This window comes from Prionailurus bengalensis, chromosome D1 (genome assembly GCF_016509475.1).
Source record: "Prionailurus bengalensis isolate Pbe53 chromosome D1, Fcat_Pben_1.1_paternal_pri, whole genome shotgun sequence".
NCBI classification, from domain to species: Eukaryota; Metazoa; Chordata; class Mammalia; order Carnivora; family Felidae; genus Prionailurus; species Prionailurus bengalensis.
The window spans coordinates 45499898-45520382 of NC_057346.1; the positions used below are offsets into that span (position 1 = coordinate 45499898).

The following is a 20485-nucleotide window of genomic DNA, read 5'->3' on the forward strand; positions in this document are numbered from 1 at the left end:
GGAGTCCACATCTCTCTCCTTGGTGGCTTTCAGGATGCATCAAATTGGAGGTCCCACAGGCATCTCTAGCCCGGCATATCCAAGTTAGATAAACCCACACCCTCCCCACCAGTCTGCCTCTCAGTGGGTATTACCTAGCTCAGAGAAGGGCACCCCCTCTACGAGGATGCCTGTGCCAGAAGCATGGGGGCGATCCCCGGTCCTAGTCTCTCTTCCACCCCTCTGCTGAATCCTCACCCACATTCTGTCACTTCTACCTCGTCATGATCTTTTCAGTCTGCCCTGTTCTCTCCAACCCCACTTCCTCCACCGTCATCCTGGCTGTGTGCTATCAGACCCCTAACCTTCTCCAAACAAAGTGTTTATCCATATTATGTAGTACATAATGCCAGGTTGAAATTGTTTTCTATATCTTCCTGCAAGAACGAACTGTTTCTCAGTCAGTGTTGTGTCACAGGTTCCGGGACTGTACTGGGCACAATATAAGCCCTTGATTAGTATGATGAATGAATGAAACCCATTCTTTCCAAATCCACAAATGCTTGTTTCAGCTTAATGCTATCTCTTGGCTCGAGTATTTCAAAGTCCTAAGGGAAGGGCATTCCCAACTTCAGGCATTCTTTCAGGGATAGAAAATCCCTCAGGCCAGAGGTGCAAGAGGATTGGTCACCCTCTATATCAGGTTATGGTAAAATGTTTCTTTGTTAATTCATTCATGACATCAGTACATTCAGTCATTACATCAGTAACAATTTGCTATGGCAGTTATTCACTACTTTAAAAAGATTTTCCACGGTATTTATTTCTTATTCTCTTTATAACCAATTGTAATAGTCTGACTGCATTTTTGATGTTTGCTGATTTCTCTTAGGCCTCACCCTCCCTTCCCTTTGGCCTCACATCTGGACAGGCTGATAAGAAGGCCTATGACCTCACCTCCTTTGGCACCAGCAGGAAATTTAAATCTCCCAAGTGCAGGAAATTCTCCCCAGTCCCATTCCTTAGCCACTATAAAGTCTCAAACCCACTACCTCTGCTTTGCCCAAGCCAACCTGGACTTGCTTGCACGTGCTCCACTCTTCCCCGGAGTCCCTCCTGTGAGTAATAAACTTTCTCTCCAATTCTTTTGGTGTGTGGACTGTCATCAGCCTCAACATCCAAACCAAATTTTGGGTGGGTCCTCCTGCTTCTATAGGGGGACAATACAACACCAGTGACCTGCATTAAACACTCACACACATGGACACTGAACTGCATCACATGTCACAACAGTTTGCTATCAGTTCCATGTTGATTCAGGTTTACATTCCCATCTGACATGTTAATATAGCCAGAAATGGATTCCCATTAATTCCATTTCTGCCACAGTGAAAATTGTGACAAGGTGAAATCTAGGAGGGTCTAGAAGGTGTCTCAGAGAGTAGGACGGCGACTAAATTCCTGCCTGTGATGTCTTCCTACACTCACCCTCTCACCACACATCTGAATAAGGCACAGGTTTCAATAATTAGTAATAACAACGGCTACACTGAGCTTTTACTAAGTGTCAGGTATTGTGTTCAGCATTTTAAACACATTTTTTCCTGTGTTCAGCATCTTGCATAACTAAAACTTTATGCCCATTTATGGTGAAGCTACTCTTCACCTCCCCTACCCTGTAACCTCTGACAACTACCACCTTCCTCTCTGCTTCTATGGTTTGACTCTTTTGCATTGCACATCTAAGTGAGATCATGCAGTATTCATCCTTCTGTGCCTGGCTTATTGCCCTTAGCAGAACTGATATCAAGTCAGTCATCTGCTCGGAATCCTTCACTGCTTCCTATTTCACCCTGGAGTAAAAACCAAAGACATTTTAGTGCCCTGCAGTGGCCTGCACTCTGCCACCCACCGCCTCTGTGACATCATCGGTTACTTCTCAGCTGTGCCCTCCCAAGGCCAAGCCACACTACCGTCTGTGCTGCTCCATCAACCTCCCAGGCCCACCGTCACCTCAGCACCATCATACTGGCTGCTCTCCTGCCTGGAACCATCTTCCCCCAGCCTCCACCTCCACCTCCAACTCTACATACCCAATCCCCCTCTATGCTTAATTTTTTTCCTTTTGTTAATTTCTTTCCATAGCTCTTATCACCTTCAAATACCAAAGTTCCATGAGAACAAGAGATTTTGTCTGTTTGCTTTCCTGGTGCAGTCTAGCCCCCTAGGTGAGCAACGGGCACATAGTAGGCACCCAACAAATTGTTACTGCATGAGTGAAGGACAACGTAGAATGTAAGAACTCTGGCTCTGAGTCCACTGCACCTGGCTTCAAAGTCCAGGGCCACCACTCATGAGCTGTCTGATCTTGGACACATGTCCTGAGCTCTCTGTATTCCCATCTCCTCAGCTGAAGAAAGTCCTTTTGGTTTAAGGAGTGCCCTTTTGATAGTACATATCTTTCACCCTGAGCACTAGTCCACCCTGTTTTAGCCCTGAGGAGAACGATTTTTAGGGAGGTTCTGTAACCTGCCAGGGCCACACAGCTGGAAATGTACAGCTCAGATTTGCTGTACCATATGTGACGACCCAAGAGAGATTGTTGATATTTCCTCCACAGTACAACCATTTTATAAGCATCTTAAGGACTCCATATGATGTAGGCCAGTGAGGAAACTAACAATCTTTCACATTTGTGTGGAACTTTTTAGTGAGAAGCAGATGTTCTCTCTAGGCAGGAGTTTGGGGTGAGTTAGGGTACATCAGAATTACCTGAGAAAGCCTTGCTGAAACACATATGCCTATGTGTACCCCCAAACCTCTAGAGGTGGCCCTGTGCAGGGACAGGTTCAAAATGTTTCTCAGATGATTCTGACATATTTCCTGCTAAGCACCCACTGCTTTAAATAACTGAAGTTTGTCCTTAAAACAATCTCATAAGATATATTTCATTGTTACCCCAGTGTGAAGGATTAGGGAAATGAGACTTAGGAACACAGAGGGATGTGTACACAGCCATACAGCTGGTGAATGGTATGGCTGGAACCCCACCTCTACCCCTGCGATTCAAGTCATGTTTGACAGAAAGCCAGCGACTGGAGGTCAGTGGGTCTGGATCCTAGCCTTGATTTCTCCCTTCAAAAGTTAAGTGAATGCAGCAGGTCATTTCACTGCTCACCTTTCATTTTGGGGACAAAATATTATTGCTTATTTCTTTGAGGCAAAGAGGATGAGGAACAAATGGGAGAATAGCTATGAAATAATAAAGGCATTGTTTATCAATTATCTATTGAAAAAGAGAAACTCCCTACATTATCACACTCAATCTTCATAAGTGTCCAGCAGGACAGGTTTTATTACCTTTACTTTATTGAGAGAGACAGAAATATAAGCACAAGGCTAATACGGGGTGGAGAGGGATTCAAATGTCTGTCTTTCTGATCCCAAAGCACACATACTTTCCAATAGGCCTTCCAAAGAGGATACCAGGAAAATTAATATCTGTAAGATAAATATTAGATATAAAAGGGTTGACAGGCCATATATTACAAGTCCTATATATCTACTACACTGTACATAAGCAGTACAGCTTTTGTTGATGAGATCACACAAACATTGATTTACAATTACAAATCATATTCAGTTAAATTCAAATGAACTTCCTAGGCACCTTCTAGGCCCTGTGGTGGTCAGAGAGATGAATAGCATTCAGCTCTTCCTGCAATTAGCCTGGCACATTTTCCCAGCAATGGCACATATAGCACTAGCCCTCAGTTCAGATTTATAGCATGCAGCAGCACTCCTTCATACCTCTTTCTTTAGAAACAGTGAATGCACGTTTATTGGGTGACTTTGGACAGGTACCTCCAGGGCATGGAGGCTGAGTAGAAAATCATCTGTTCCAAGACTGTTAGGACCCTGCCTACTGCGCCTCATGATTGGTCAGATTCATCTGAGGCCCTGGGATTCAGAAAGACACTCACCTAGTTATGCCTGAAAGCTAAACCAGACAACAGTTGGTAGAAGGCAGAGAGATGGGCAAGTAGTAAGCACCCTCTGGTTCCTTCCAAGTCCCTGACAAACCCGATAGTGGTCCTGGCATTCAAAGGGCTCCAGGAAGCAGCAAAAATAGGAGAGACCTTTACCGTGAGTATCCCAAGCCCACAACCCAGTGGGATAATGTGAGTTGTAGCTATGCGTAAAGCAAATATCAGTACCTAGGGAGTATTAAGGACTAAGTTCAAACACAGAGCAAGAGATCTTGAGCTAAGATCAGGAGCAGGTTGGAAAGCAGGTTAGAAAGGGAGATCAAAGGTTTCAGAAAGCAGGCCATGAAAAAGTTACAGCCAACAGATTTCTGTTCATTTTTTGTGTGTGTGATAAACATGTTAAATACCATGTTTCCATGGGTAATGGGAAGAAAAACGATGCTTTGTTTTACAGTAAATACTGGCCATCCATGAGTCCCTCGGGCTGACCACGTGGGGCATCAGCAAGAGTATTATACATTGGCCTTTGCTGAGTATAAGTCATTAAATGCACACACAGGGTGGGCCACTTCAGGACAAGGCCATGGAATATCTTATCTCCAGAGAAGGCCAAGGTTAGAATCATGAGACTTAATGCTGAGTTCATAATGAAAACTGACTCCAAGTATATGGTTGTTTTTATTTGTTTTATCTAATTCTTAACCCTGTCTCTATGGTTGTATTATTAATAAAAATCCCACTGGACACCATGGCCTTAACAGCAATGGACTAGATTGAACCTAATATAATAGTTTGGACAGTTGAAGTTAGAAGCATTAACAAGACAACTGATGACTTCCAAGTGATTTAACTGACATATGGCCCCTGGAATTCAGACAAGCAAAGCCTCAGGGAGGCTTTGCTCTGAAGGGAACTGGAGAAAGGACTGGGAGCCTTTCCAAGACTAGAGGAACTTTGATGGATCCAGGGGGATGAAAGGCATTCCTTTGCAGCCCCAGCCCCAGCTCTAAAAGAGCCTGGAGACCTAGGGAGCCAAGGTCAGGAAAGGAACAGCTTCTGCTCCCTGACAGAGGCAAGTAGGGCCTGGGGAGCTTTGGTTTACATGTTTTATTTTCTCCAACCCTTACCCACAAATTCAGGGTGACCTCTTCTCTCCTTTAACAACCTTGTGGAGCAAAAGGCCTGATCCTGGGCCCAATAGTCCCAAACCACTCCTGGAGAAAGGGAAATTCCAGGTATCCTTAGAGGTGTCTGAGATTGAAAAGAAGGAACATTGTTTATAGAATCCAAACTCCTGGCTATGTGCATTCCTCTAACCTGCCACTCATTCAAATTTTAACTAAACCAGAGTGGATTCACTCCTTGGTGAGTCAGAAACTGCACCAGGCTGAGCTGTTGCACAAAGAAGCTTTTATTTGCAGCAAATAGGGCGATCAGGGCAATGGATTCCAGAGCTGTGACTCCCAAGAGAGGGACAGAGGGTGAAAGGGTTCTTTGGTTTAGGGTTAGGATGAATACTTAGATATTAGATAGGGAAGCCTTGTCATTATATGTAGAGGCAGACACAATGTCACCTATGCACCTTCAGGAAATGTGCCTATGCATACATTGTATGTTATGTAAACAAGGCTGAAGCTCTTCCCTGGGTGAAGATTTCAGTATTATAATGAGGTTAAGGTGTTGTAGGTCATTTCAGAGGTCACTCCATGACCCATCTGTGCAGGTGAGTCTCAGGTTTAGCTCAAAGGGTCTGGGTGGTCTGGGCCAAGAGAGACTTCCTCAGAGCAGTCAGTCTCCCATGGGTGGTTTCAGGTTTCCCTTACCTAAGTGAAGGGGAAAGCCTAAAGAAGAACTTAGGAAAAATTTTAGACAAATGTTAGTGAGTACAAGCAGGTGGGCAATAGAGGCCAAGTCTTGGGATTTAGCTGGTGACAAAATCTTATGCCTTTGCCCTTCATGAACAATTTCCTCTGTTCCAAGAAAGTAATACATATTAGCAGCACTTTTCCCAATTCACAGTAAGCATTACTGATAGAAAAATTACCAAAAATACAACAATGAAACAGATGACAATGAAAACTCTACAGGCTAAAATTGGTTATAGGCAAAAAGAAACTGAAGAATCACATATTATTGAGTACATTGCAAAATGCAAAAAGAAAAAAATAATCTGAGGGAAAAAAATCTGTTTTGAGGAAATAACAACAAAAAATAAAACTGTCAAAAGTTAAAACTTCACTCAGTAAATCTAGCAAAATAATCAAATATTGCAAATTTTACATCTAAAAAAGTTTTATCTGCAAAAATTCAAGTTAATAAATCAACAAAAATTTGCAATAGCAAAACAAATGGCAATAATAAAATTAATGGCAACATCAAAGTTTGTTGTAAAATATACACAGAAAGCATTAATCCATGTCAACATTGGTAAAATAAAAGTAAAACTGGAACTGGTTTGACTGCAGTGTACAAAAAAATTCATCAAAGAACTAGATTAGTGCAGAGACCTTCCAAAGAAAAATGTTTTTCTCACTAGACATTCATCACTAAGGCACAATCCTGATTTAGATCTTTATTGTTTTTAAATGTGGAGGTTAAATACGCTAAAGGTCAAAACAGCCAGATCCAAACACCCAGGAAGTCCAAACAAGAGTCAATAGAATCAAAATATCTCATATTCATCTCACAGGATTGAATCTTGGCTCTGAAGCACATGGCTTTGATTCTAATAAACCATGTGACTTTGGCAAAGTCACTTAATGTCTCTAAGCTTCAATTAAATCATCTGTCAAATGGACATGTTAATTCTATAATACTCTTCCTCTTAGTATTTATACTGGATATTCCAAGAAAAGCCATGAGAGACCTTGCACATACCTTTCTTCTGAGAACTTCCCTACCCCTAGGTTTCCATGCTTTGTGTCATATAACCTCAGGCTCTAACCATGAGCTCCTGAACTAAGGATGAGTACCTGACCCAAAGATAACTTCCTCTGCAATGGCCAGTAGCCTGGTACAAAAGCATTACCCAGAAAGACACTTTATATTAAATATTATCAGATAATCCAATCCATTAACTCCACTCTTAGGAAATTTTCCTACCGGATGTGCAAAAACAGTGAGCAGAGGGTAGGATCAATCAGCAGAAGCAGAGGGAGGCAAATAGAAGGCAAGAGGCAGAGGCCATGTGGGGAAATGACTAATGAGTAAGTAAAAGGCATGAGCAAGCAAGGTAAAAGAAAGGTTGAGAAGTGAAAGGAGAATGAGTCAGGAATGAAACAGGAAGAAGGTGGTGGGGAGAAACACAAAGATGGAGTTGCTGTATCATAAACTCAGAAGACTTCTCAGATTGTTATTGGGGCTCAGAGCTATTGACAGACTCTTGGTGCTGCTGTTGAATTATATGTGGTGACAATGTTCCAGGTCTCTGGAGTCCTGGTGCAGTCTTCCTAATTCTCCCACGTGTCCTTAAAATAGATGCCCAGTGCTAGAGAGAACCACCACAATAACAAAAAAGCAAATGGCCTTGTGCCATATGAGAAAACACTCACCTTCAATCATAAGATAAAAAGATAAATGTAAATTAAAACTAAGCTCAGGTTTTTTTTTCTCACCTCTCAGGAAGGTATTCAAAAGTTTGTTAAGAAATCTGTGATCAAGGCTTTGGGGAAATAGGTATTTCTTTGCTGGTAGGAGAACAAAATAATACAACTCATAGGTAGAGGAATTTGGTAATATCTAGCAAAATTACATATGTATTTATCATTTGACACAACAATCTCATTTCTAAGAGTCTATGCAAGCAGCCATAGGCAAAAATATAAAAAGATGTATGCACAAGACTATATATGTAAAAAAAACAAATCCTAAAAGTAACATAAATATCTAATCTATAGGAGACTAGTTGACTAAATGTGGTACATCTACACAATGGTATATGGTGATCTTAAAGAATAAGGAATGTTTCTATATACTAAGATGGAATGATCTCCTGTATTTAATATTAAGTGAAAAAAAATCAAAGTAAAGAAGGGTACACATAGTACGTTAGTGTTTATCTAAGAAAGGAAAGTACTGGAAGATGGTGGCATAGGAGGACACTAGGCACACCTCATCCTGCTGATCACTTAGATTCCACCCACATCTGCCTAAATAACCCAGAAAACCACCAGAAGAGTAGCAGAACTGATTCTCTGGAGTCAAGCGTAGACAAGAGGCCCACGGAAGAGGGTAGGAAGGGTGGAGAGGCGGTGCACACTACACGGACTGGGGGAGGGAGCTGGGGCCAAGGAGGGGCATCCACAGGGCAAGGCAGAGCCGCTGAAGTCTGGCTTGCAAAAGCAGAGGGGGTGGACTGTGTGAATTCTGACAGCCAGTGGGACGTAATTTCTGGAATGTTAAAAGTGCACAGCTCTGCTCTTGGAGAGCAGGGAGGGCAAGAGGACGTCTGGAGAGATAGTTGTTGAGCCCTGGAAGACAGATCTGAGTTCAGCGGGGGAACAAAGGCAGTGGCAAGCGCCATCTCCCTCTCCAATCCGCCAGCCAAAATTCCAAAGGGAACCACTTCCTGTCACCAAACTTGTTTGCACCTCGCAAACACCCAACGCTATGCTTCTGTGGATCCATCACTCCCACAGGCCTGACTCCCTCCCAGTGCTGCAGAGCCCCTCCTGCAGGGGACCAGTCACAGCAAAGCGAGCTGAGCCTGCCCTTCCTGCCACTGTGCACCTTGCAGATCCATCCCAGCGAATACACCCTCGGCCAGATCCCATCAAAGCAGCACCACAAGACTGGAAGTGTGCAAGTAGCCTGGACAGGGGTCACACCACTCCACAGTGAGTCCTGTCCCTGGGAGAGGGGAAGGGAAGGTACACACCAGTCTGACTGTGGCCCCAGCAATGGGCTGGGGGCAGACATCGGGTCTGACTTCGCCCCTGCCCACCAACACAAATTACTCTGGACAGCACAGGGGAAGTGCCCTGCAGTGTGGAGCTACCACAGGGACTACCCAAAATGATGAAATGGAAGATTTCTCCTCAAGAGATTCCAGGAAGTAGCGACAGCTAACAAATTGATCAAAAACGATTTAAGCAATATAACAACAAGATTTAGAATAATAGTCATAAAATTAATCGCTGGGCTTGAAAAAAAGCATAGAGGATAGCAGAGAATCTACTGCCACAGATATCAAGGGACTAAAAACTAGTCATGAGGAGCTAAAAAATGCTATAAATGAGATGCAAAATAAAATGCAGGTGGCCATAGCATGGATTGAAGAGGCAGAGGAGAGAACAAGTGAATTAGAAGATAAGATTATGGAAAAAAAGTAAGGTGAGAAAAAGAGAGATTAAAAAATACAGGAGAATGAGGGGAGAATTAGAGAACTAAGTGATGCAATCAAACAGAACAATATCCGTATCATAGGAATTCCAGAAGAAGAGGAGAGAGAGAAAGGGGCTGAGGTATACTTGAACAAATTATAGCTGAGAACTTCCCTGATCTGGGGAAGGAACAAGCATTAAAATCCAAGAGGCACAGAGAACTCCCTTCAGACATAACTTGAATCAATCTTCTGCATGACATATCATAGTGAAACTGGAAAAATACAAGGATAAAGAGAAAATTCTGAAAGCAGCAAGGGATAAACAGGCTCTAACTTACAAAGGTAGACACATAAGAATAGTAGCAGGCCTATCTACCGAAACTTGGCAGACCAGAAAGGAATGGCAGGAAGTCTTCAAGGTGATAGACAGAAAAAAATACGCAGTTGAGAATGCTTTATCCAGCGAGTCTGTCATTCAGAATAGAAGGAGATATAAAGGTTTTCCCAAACAAACAAAAACTAAAGGAATTCATCACCACCAAACCAGCCCTACAAGAGATCGTAAGGGGTACTCTGTGAGTGAAATGTTGCAAAGTACCAGAGACATCACTACAAGCATGAAACCTACAGACATCACAATTATTATAAACCCTTATTTTTCAATAATAACACTGAATGTAAATGGACCAAATGCTCAGACCAAAAGACATAGGGTATCAAAATGGATTAAAAAAACACCCATCTATTTGCTGTCTACAAGAGACTCATTTTACACCTGAGGACACCTTCAGATGGAAAGTGAGGGGAAGGAGAACTATTTATCATGCACTGGAAGTCAAAAGAAAGCTGGAGTAGCCATACTTATATCAGACAAACTAGACGTTATATTAAAGGCTGTAACAAGAAATGAAGAAGGGCACTATATAATAATTTACAGGGTCTGCCCATTAGGAAAAGCTAATAATTATAAATGTCTATGTGCTGAATATGAAAACCCCCAAATATATAAAACAATTAATCACAAACATAAGCAACCTTATTGATAAGAATGTGGTAATTGCAGGGAACTTTAATACCCCACAACAACAATGGATAGATCATCTAGACACAGGATCAATAAAGAAACAAGGGGCCTCAATGATACATTGGATCAGATGGACTTCACAGATATATTTAGAACTCTGCATCCCAAAGCAACAGAATATACTTTCTTCTCGAGTGCACATGGAACATTCTTCAAGATACATCACATACTGGTCACAAAAGAGCCCTTCATAAGTTTACAGGAATTGAGATCATACCATGCATACTTTCAGACCACAATGCGATGAAGCTTGAAATCAACCACAGGAAAAAGTCTGGAAAACCTCCAAAAGCATGGAGGTTAAAGAACACCCTACTAAAGAATGAATGGGTCAACCAGGCAATTAGAGAAGAAATTAAAAAATATATGGAAACAAATGAAAATGAAAATACAACAATCCAAAAGCTTTGGGATGCAGCGAAGGCAGTCCTGGGAGGAAAATACATTGCAATCCAAACCTATCTCAAGAAACAAGAAAAATCCCAAATACAAAATCTAACAGCACACCTAAAGGAAATAGAAGAAGAACAGCAAAGACATCCCAAACACAGCAGAAGAATAGAAATAATAAAGATCAGAGCAGAAATAAACAACATAGAATCTAAAAAAACTGTAGAGCAGATCAACGAAACCAAGAGTTGGTTTTTTGAAAAGATAAACAAAATTGATAAACCTCTAGCCAGGCTTCTCAGAAAGAAAAGGGAGATGATCCAAATAGATTAAATCAGGAATGAAAATGGAATTATTACCACCAATCCCTCAGAAACATAAGCAATTGTCAGGGAATACTATGAAAAATTACATGCCAACAAACTGGACAACCTGGATGAAATGGACAAATTCCTAAGCACCCACACGTTTCCAAAACTCAAACAGGAAGAAATAGAAAACTTAAACAGATCAATAACCAGCATAGAAATTAGATCAGTTATCAAAAACTTCCCAACAAATAAGAGTCCAGGACCAGATGGCTTCCCTGGGGAGTTCTACCAGAAGTTTAAAGCAGAGATAATACCTATCCTTCTCAAGCTATTTCAAAAAATAGAAGGGGAAGGAAAACTTCCAGACTCATTCTATCAAGCCAGTATGACTTTGATTCCGAAACCAGACAGAGACTCAGCAAAAAAAGAGAACTACAGGCCAATATCCCTGATGAATATGGATGCAAAAATTCTCAACAAGATACTAGCAAATCGAATTCAACAGCATATAAAAAGAATTATTCACCATGATCAAGTGGGATTCATTCCTGTGATGCAGGGCTGGTTCAACATTCGCAAATCAATCAATATGATACATCACATTAATAAAAGAAAAGATAAGAACCATATGATCCTATCAATCGATGCAGGAAAGGCCTTTGACACATTCAGCATCGTTTCTTAATAAAAACCTTCGAGAAAGTCGGGATAGAAGGAACATACTTAAAGATCATAAAAGCCATTTATGAAAAGCCCACAGCTAACATCATCCTCAATGGGGCAAAACTGAGAGCTTTTTCCCTGAGATCAGGAACACGACAGGGATGTTGACTCTCACCGCTGTTGTTTAACATAGGGTTGGAAGTTCTAGCATCAGCAATCAGACAACAAAAGGAAATCAAAGGCATCAAAATTGGCAAAGAAGAAGTTAAGCTTTTACTTTTTGCAGATGACATGATATTTTACATGGAAAATCCGATAGACTCCACCAAAAGTCTGCTAGAACTGATACATGAACTTAGCAAAGTTGCAGGATACAAAATCAATGTACAGAAATCAGTTGCATTCTTATACACTAATAATGAAGCAACAGAAAGACAAATAAAGAAACTGATCCCATTCACAATTGCACCAAGAAGCATAAAATACCTAGGAATAAATCTAACCAAAGATGTAAAAGGTCTGTATGCTGAAAACTATAGAAAGCTTAGGAAGAAAATTGAAGAAGATATAAAGAAATGGAAAAACACTCCATGCTCATGGATTGGAAGAATAAATATTGTCAAAATGTTAATACTACCCAAAGCTATCTACACATTCAATGCAATCCCAATCAAAATTGCACCAGCACTCTTCTTGAAACTAGAACAAGCAATCCTAAAATTTGTTTGGAACAACAAAAGGACCCAAATAGCCAAAGTAATTTTGATGAAGAAGACCAAAGCAGGAGGCATCACAATCCCAGACTTTAGCCTCTACTACAAAGCTGTAATCATCAAGACAGCACGGTATTGGCACAAAAACAGACACATAGACCAATGGAATAGAGGCTCCAGAATTAGACCCACAAAAGTATGGCCAACTAATCTTTGACAAAGCAGGAAAGAATATCCAGTGGAAAAAAGACAGTCTCTTTAACAAATGGTGCTGGCAGAACTGGACAGCAACATGCACAAGAATGAAACTACACCACTTTCTTACACCATTCACAAAAGTAAACTCAAAATGGATAAAGGACCTAAATGTGAGACAGCAAACCATCAAAACCCTGAGGACAAAGCAAGAAAAAACCTCTCTGACCTCAGCCACAGCAATTTCTTACTTGACACATCCCCAAAGGCAAGAGAATTAAAAGCAAAAATGAACTATTGGGACCTCATGAAGATAAAAAGCTTCTGCACTGCAAAGGAAACAATCAACAAAAGTAAATGGTAACCAACGGAATGGGAAAAGATATTTGCAAATGACATATCGGACAAAGGGCTAGTATCCAAAATGTATAAAGAGCTCACCAAACTCCACACCCGAAAAAACAAATAATCCGGTGAAGAAATGGAGAGAAGACATGAATAGACACTTTTCTAAAGAAGACATCCAGATGGCCAACAGGCACATGAAAAGATGCTCAATGTCACTTCTCATCAGGGAAATACAAATCAAAACCACACTGGGATATCACCTCATGCCAGTCAGAGTGGCTAAAATGAACAAATCAGGAGACTATAGATACTGGCGAAAATTGGAGAAATGGGAACCCTCTTGTACTTTTGGTAGGAATCCAACCTGGTGCAGCCACTCTGGAAAACAGTGTGGAGATTCCTCAAAAATTTAAAAATAGATCTACCCTATGACCCAGCAATTGCACTGCTAGGAATTTACCCAAGGGATACAGGAGTGCTGGTGCATAGGGGTACTTGTACCCCAGTGTTTATAGTGGCACTTTCAACAATAGTCAAATTATGGAAAGAGCCTAAATGTCCATCAACTGATGAATGGATAAAGAAGTTGTGTTTTATATATACAATGGAATACTACGTGGCAATGAGAAAGAATGAAATATGGCTATTTGTAGCAACGTGGATGGAACTGGAGAGTGTTATGCTAAGTGAAATAAGTCATACACAGAAAGACAGATACCATATGTTTTCACTCTTATGTGGATCCTGAGAAACTTAACAGAAGACCATGGGGGAGGAGAAGGGAAAAAAATTTAGAGAGGAAGGGAGGCAAACCATAAGATATTCTTAAAAACTGACAATAAACTCTAGGTTGATTGGGGGTGGGAGGGAGGGAAAAGTGGGTGATGGGCATTGAGGAGGGCTCCTGTTGGGATGAGCACTGGGTATTGTATGGAAACCAATTTGAGAAATTTCATATTAAAAATAAATAAATAAATAAATAAATAAGAAAAGAAAGTACTAAGTACACACACACACACACTACAGAGTCAATTCTTGTTATTCTTATTTTGGCACTTATGTTCTATAAAGCCACCATGATCACTGAATGAGCAAATACTGAGCCTTTTCTCCTAGGGGGTATATAAGGGTATGTTCCTGTAAAATTGTGGTCACATTGTTGCTGAACAGTCATTTTATAATTTTATTTTATGTATGTTTCTGTTTAAAGACATCTTATTTATATATATTTTAATTTTTTAACCCTGAACTCACAGCCAAAACGCACTATAACTAATGCCTGAATGAATCTAATCCCACACATGTAAAATCTCTGTAAGGCATATCACAACCTTCTTATACTTAGGGACATTTCAGCAATATGCTTGGGGGCCATTTTAAACAGTGAAATCACCAGCAAAAAGCATAAAATGCAGCCCTAAATATACTGCAAAAAGGACACTTGATTACTTATGAGAGCTGAAACAAGAACAACATTCTTTGTTCAACATCAGCTAGGAATGTCCACATCACATTGAGGTGACTCAAATTTTTCAGTGCTCTACACATGTCCATGAATGACCATGAAATGCTACAAATAAATGATTTCAGGGTTACAAATACATTTTAGCATGTAAGTGAATTTGCAAACATAGAATCTGTGAATATTGAGAATTGACTCTGTATTTTTCATATTTAAAAAAAAGGAAAAATAAGCTATAAAGTAAATAAAATGTGAGAAAGGAATAGTGCAGGGATAGAGAACTAGAAGATAAACATTTCTGTATATTCCTTGTTTCATGATTTGAACTTTGAACCATGTTGAAGTTTTGTAAAATGCTAGAACAATATATGGGGCGCCTGAGTGGCTCAGTCAGTTAAATGTCTGACTTCGGCTCAGGCCATGATCTTGTGGTTCGTGGGTTCAAACCCTGGGTTGGGCTCTGTGCTGATAGCTCAGAGCCTGGAGTCTGCCTCGGATTCTGTGTCTCCCTCTCTCTCTGCCCCTCCTGCTAGTGCTCTCTCTCTCTGTCTCTCTCTCTCAAAAGTAAGTAAACAATAAAAAAAAGTTTTTAAATGCTAAAATGATATAAACCAAACTGAAATTAAAAACTGTCTAAAGTTGAATATGAAATATTGGCATTATATCATGAGGTACTTTCTTTTTAAAAATGCCTTTCCAGGGCCCCTGGGTGGCTCAGTCAGTTAAGCGTCCGACTTCGGCTCAGGTCATGACCTCGCGGTCTGTGAGTTTGAGCCCCATGTCGGGCTCTGTGCTGACCGCTCAGAGCCTGGTGCCTGTTTCGGATTCTGTGTCTTCCTCTCTCTCTGACCCTCCCCCGTTCATGCTCTGTCTGTCTCTGTCTCAAAAATAAATAAACGTTAAAAAAAATTTTTTAAATGCCTTTCCTAGCCATTTTCACTGTTAAGACCTAGAAACAATAACCAATCAAGTAACTTTGAGCACTTTCATAACTTAATTATGGTCTCTAGTATTTATCACTAAAAGAAAACAGACCCCTTTGAAAAAATGGCTGGTCTAGATCTGGGGCCAGAAATCTACAAGATGATTCTAAAACATCTTTACATTCAAAAAGTAAAGAAGCTACCAAAGACTACTACAGTTCTGTCAGAAGGACTCCAGGGACAAATTATAGAGAATCTCATTGCCTAAAGATGAGATTATTTGTGTACCAATAATAACTCCAGTTATATATATTATTATCAAATATATTTAAATCCATTGAGTTTATAATCACACACATACACATCCAACTCTTTGTCTATTTTGAAGGATACTAGGAACTAATTCATTATTCTAAAAATTGTTAATTAAAGGTAAACAATCAAGCACTTTTTTCTCCCTTTCTTATATGAACTGAACTTTAGAACAATAAAATACATGCTGAAGAAAATTTTCTTTCTCTAGGAGCATTTCAGCTTACAAATAAATGAGGAATGATAGAAAACTATCTTTTCGCAAGCTCCAGACATAAGGATATGGCAATAAACATTAATTTCCACCAACTTCACAAAAGACAGATCAGACTTTATTATTGTTATTGTTACTTCCTCATGGAAGCACACATCACCATGAAATGGTTTTGTTTTAAAATTTCATACATCCAAGTCGTATGAAGGGTTAGTTAGCTATAACCACTAATTAAAAGAAAATGGAAAGAATAGAGGAACTTGCTTCATGACACAGTAAGGCTGCAACCAATGCAACTCAGAATATGGAAAAACGTATACATCAAATGACTCTGTTTCTTCAAGAAAATAATACAAGAAGGAGAAACTACAGAATAAAAAATATCAACCAAATGCAAAATATGGGCCTTCTTTAGATGCTGATTTGAACAAACCAAAAGTGTGTGTGTGTGTGTGTGTGTGTGTGTGTGGTGTGAGAGAGGAGAGAGAAAGGGAAAGAGAAAGAGAGAGACTTGAAATTTCACTAGATATTTGAGCATATTAAGTAAATTTTTAGGTTAACTTTTAAATTCTTGATATAATATATCTAGTATTTGCTTCAAAATAATCTAATTGTTTAGTAGGAAAGGATGAGAGAATGTGGGGAATAAGCTTAGGAATCCCCTGGGCTTACATCAATGGGTTAACAAGGCATAAAGAAGTACAAAGCATAGGATGCTCACACCAGAGTTTAGGTAAACAAGGTTAGCACCCAAGAATAGGGAGATGCAAAGGCACCAAGAATAGGGAGATGTAAAGGCAACAAGAATAGGGAGGTGCAAAGGCACTCCAGAATAGAGAGGGGGTGCAGAGCCCCCAGAATATAGAGGGAGGGGCAAAGGTCCCAGAATAGAGAGGGGGTGCAAAGGCGCCCAATATAAATGTATATGAGGTAAGCAAGATTAGGCATTCAGGGCAAAAACGCTTTCGAATTTAGTACTATAGCAGAAAGCTGCTTTCACAGGAGGGAAGGACCAAGTTAGGTAAACAGGTAAATTGGGCTATAGACTGCTGTGCTGCACTGCAGGTGAAGCAGCCCAGAGAGGAGATGATTAACAAAAGAAAAGGTGCTTTGTTAACCCTGAAGCTATTTTCCCCCTCTGTCTTACCCCCTAAGCTAGCTAAGATAAATAGACACGGTGCCTCCTGTCTGCCATTAACAACCATCTGTCCATCTGCCTGACACCAGGATTTTGTTTTATGTTGACCTAAACCTCAAACACCATCTATCTTCAAAACCCTCTTTCCCTCATGCCCATGAGTTAATGTTCACAGATTCACTGTCTCTTTGTGCACATCCGTCATGTTTGTAAGCCTTCTGATCTTAATAAATATGGGCAAGGACCCTTATTCAGGGCTCTTGTCTTTTCCCAGACATTAGCCATCTCTCGTTTTCATGCTGCATCCTGCTCTCTTGTTAAGCAAGAGAGAACTTTAGACCCAGAGTCTATGACAAGACAGGGTGTACATAAAACAAGAACTTTTGTGGGGCGCCTGGGTGGCTCAGTTGGTTAAGTGTCAGACTTTGGCTCAGGTAACGATCTCACAGTTCATGAGTTGGAGCCCTGCGTCAGGCTCTGTGCTGACAGCTCAGAGCCTGGAGCCTGCTTCAAATTATGTGTCTCCCTCTCTCTCTTCCCCTCCCACCACTCGCACTCTATCTCTCTCTTTCTTTCTCTCTCAAAAATAAATTAAAACATTTAAAAAATTAAAAAAAATAAGAGCTTTTGTGAATTAAGGTAGGAATTGTGATAGGTACACAGGCTCCATTTTATAAGTCTAAGTTTAATATAAGTTTGAAATTTTTCATATTAAATTTTTAATTAAACATTTAAACCCCCATTAACCAGCAAACAATATATCTTTGTTTCTTGTATATTGAAAGAATCCAGCCAGTATAGAATTCTTGTCAAGATTGCATGAAGTAGCCTCTGTAGAACAGAGTCTGGTGGTTGGCAAAAAATAAAGTGGAGCTCCAGATATTGTGGTTAAAATATTATTATGTGTCAGGATTTCAGCCTACTTCTGTTTGTTTGTTTGTTTGTTTGTTTACCTCAGGCCTATACAATTCAAAGAAATACTATTCAGCCCTATGCAAATAATATAGAATCTTCTCAAACACTGGTGTCCAGCCAGGGAGGCTTCCTTAATACCAACCTACCTGATGCACACTGTACTCCCAGACTCGGCACTGAATAACTGAGTAGCTCCTGACATCATTAATTTCTATTGTTCCTTTTCCCTACGCAGTGCACAACTGCCCATTGCTTCCTTCAAGTCTGATACATCAAGTTACTCTCTCCACCTTGATCTTGCTTCCTCTCAAGGCCCATTTCATTTCTCCAGCTAGACTCAGCTCCTCAGAATAGCACTTCCAACTCCTGAGGCATGGGTAGCTCTGCCACCAGCTTCATCATGACATCCCATGGCAAAGCTGACATACATTCCAAATGCCTCCTCCCTGTCCATCCTAACACCCCAGACCATCTCGCTATCCAGCCCAGCTGGTGTAAGTACCCCTTTGGTGTCTCTCTTTCTGCAGACACTTTGCGTCCATTTTGCAGTGGACTTTGTCCAGATTTTACAATAATCAACGAGTTCAGGATAACAAGTACAATGGTCTCATGTTGCCCCCCTAAAATTGTTACCACATTGTTGTTGACCTAGTTATTACATTTTACTGTTACCAGAAATCAAATGCTTAGGTAACTTTGAGAGTATTTTGCATCTATTTATTTTATTTCACTAAGGAGGATGACCTTGTAGAATTCAACTGTTTATTCCCAAAAGTGGACCTAATGGTTGGCATTTTTAAAGCTTATGCAATTTCCAGGAATGCTGGATTCCATATATTGTTTGAAGGAAGTAATGCAGAACTCTGATTTTCCACCCCTGCCTATTCTAGTTGGGCCAAAAGACTTAAAATAATTTAGTACCCAACAGGACATATATTCAGCATAGAAAGAACAGAGAGATTAGTATTGTCTTCCATTAAATTCCATCTCCTAGGCTTCAGTTTTATCACCAGTAATATTAACAGTTTTTTGAAATTTGTGTCAGTCCCTTGGAAGTCTTGTATGTATCCTGCAAAGAGTCCTTCAAAGTCAGGGACTGTATTTCATTTTCTCTGTATCTCCAATGCCAAACACAGTTCTGTCAAAGAGAAGACATTAATTTTGAATGACTGTGCAAGGTTCTGTAAAACTGTGACGTCCATGGAAGTATCCAAACCTCCTGACACCATCAACAGCTCAGTATGGCAGTAATAGCCATCCACTTGTGATGAAAAAGAGCTCTCGTCACATTAGAAGCCTGTCCCAAGTTACAAGATTCAATTCGAGGCCATGATCTTGGAGAGGTGATGGAGTACAATGGAAAGTGTGCCAAAGTCTCAGCAATTAAAGGGCGCTCTTGAATCTGTGCTGTCATGGATAAAGACTGACATGAGGAAACCACAAATGACAGGGTCAGAGAGACCTTAATGTGAAGTGGGTTCCATCAGTCCCCCACTTAAGTTTTTGGTTGTAAGAAACAGAACTTTGTTGAGCAATACTAAGCAAAAGGTGGGATTTTTTTGTTTTGTTTTGTTTTGTTTTTGTTTTTGTTTTTGTTTTTTTTTTGGATAAGGAGAAATATCAACCCAAACTCATAAGCAGGAGGGCAGACAGGCACCAGGTCTTTCTAAACTTTCAGAACTTCCAGAAACTAAACACATACCCTCCAAACCAGGCCATAGACCCATCCCACTACTGAGTCCCGCTCTCTCTGGGGCCACATGTTCTCTCATCCTGTTTCCTATCCCTCTGTCCCTCTCTCTCTGCAGAACCATTTTTCTCATTCCACTTGTAAACAGGCTGAATATGGCTGCTCAGACCCTATTTTATTCTCAGTGTGCAGGTCAAGTACCCACAGCGGCTGGCTCGTGGCTCCGAGGTTTATTTCCAATTTTCTGGGAGATGCAGTCTGATTGTCTCCCTCTGTCCTGGACTGATGATCTCTGTGGGCCCACTCAGCAGAAGCTGTAGGAGTGTACTTTCTAAGGAAGGGTGGTTTTATTCAGGGATATCAGATGGTCAGGTTCCCATTTTATGGACTCAAACTGCAGAGTTATGAAACATATCTAAGGCTGAGATTAGTTCAGTGGGTATTGCATCAAACCAGAAATGAAATGATGAGAGCTTAAGCAAAATCAGAAAAGCTCTCAGGGGCTTAAAGGAGGAAATGAATGTGGGAAGTATCAAAGAATTAAAGTCACAACAGTAGATGTGGGAGATGAGAAAGGGAGGTTTCTGATCTCGAGAGGGAGGAATGGCAAAACTCATCAACCATCAGGGAAGATGAGAACCAGGAGGAATGGCAAGTGTGGGTGGGGTTGGGGGGAGAGGGGAGGGATGAACAAAGGCATTGCATTTTAACAAAGAACAAGAATCTGAATGAACAGATTAGGGAGAGATATCAAAGGTAAGGTAAAGAAAGGATGGTCTGTAATGATCAATTACAACTGTCTCTATTCTTATTTCTGCACTGATTAAACACCCCTC

General features: G+C 40.5%; 1 protein-coding gene across 1 annotated transcript in view; it reads right to left on the reverse strand.

Moving 5' to 3' along the window:
• Nucleotides 1-3306: 3306 nt before the first annotated feature.
• TMEM135 (transmembrane protein 135) overlaps nt 3307-20485 on the reverse strand; it is a 341678-nt gene continuing 324499 nt past the window's right edge. The window contains exon 15 of the mRNA XM_043579982.1: nt 3307-3480. Coding sequence (XP_043435917.1) covers nt 3474-3480 — 7 coding nt within the window. The 3' untranslated portion in view covers nt 3307-3473. The remainder of the gene's footprint in view (nt 3481-20485) is intronic.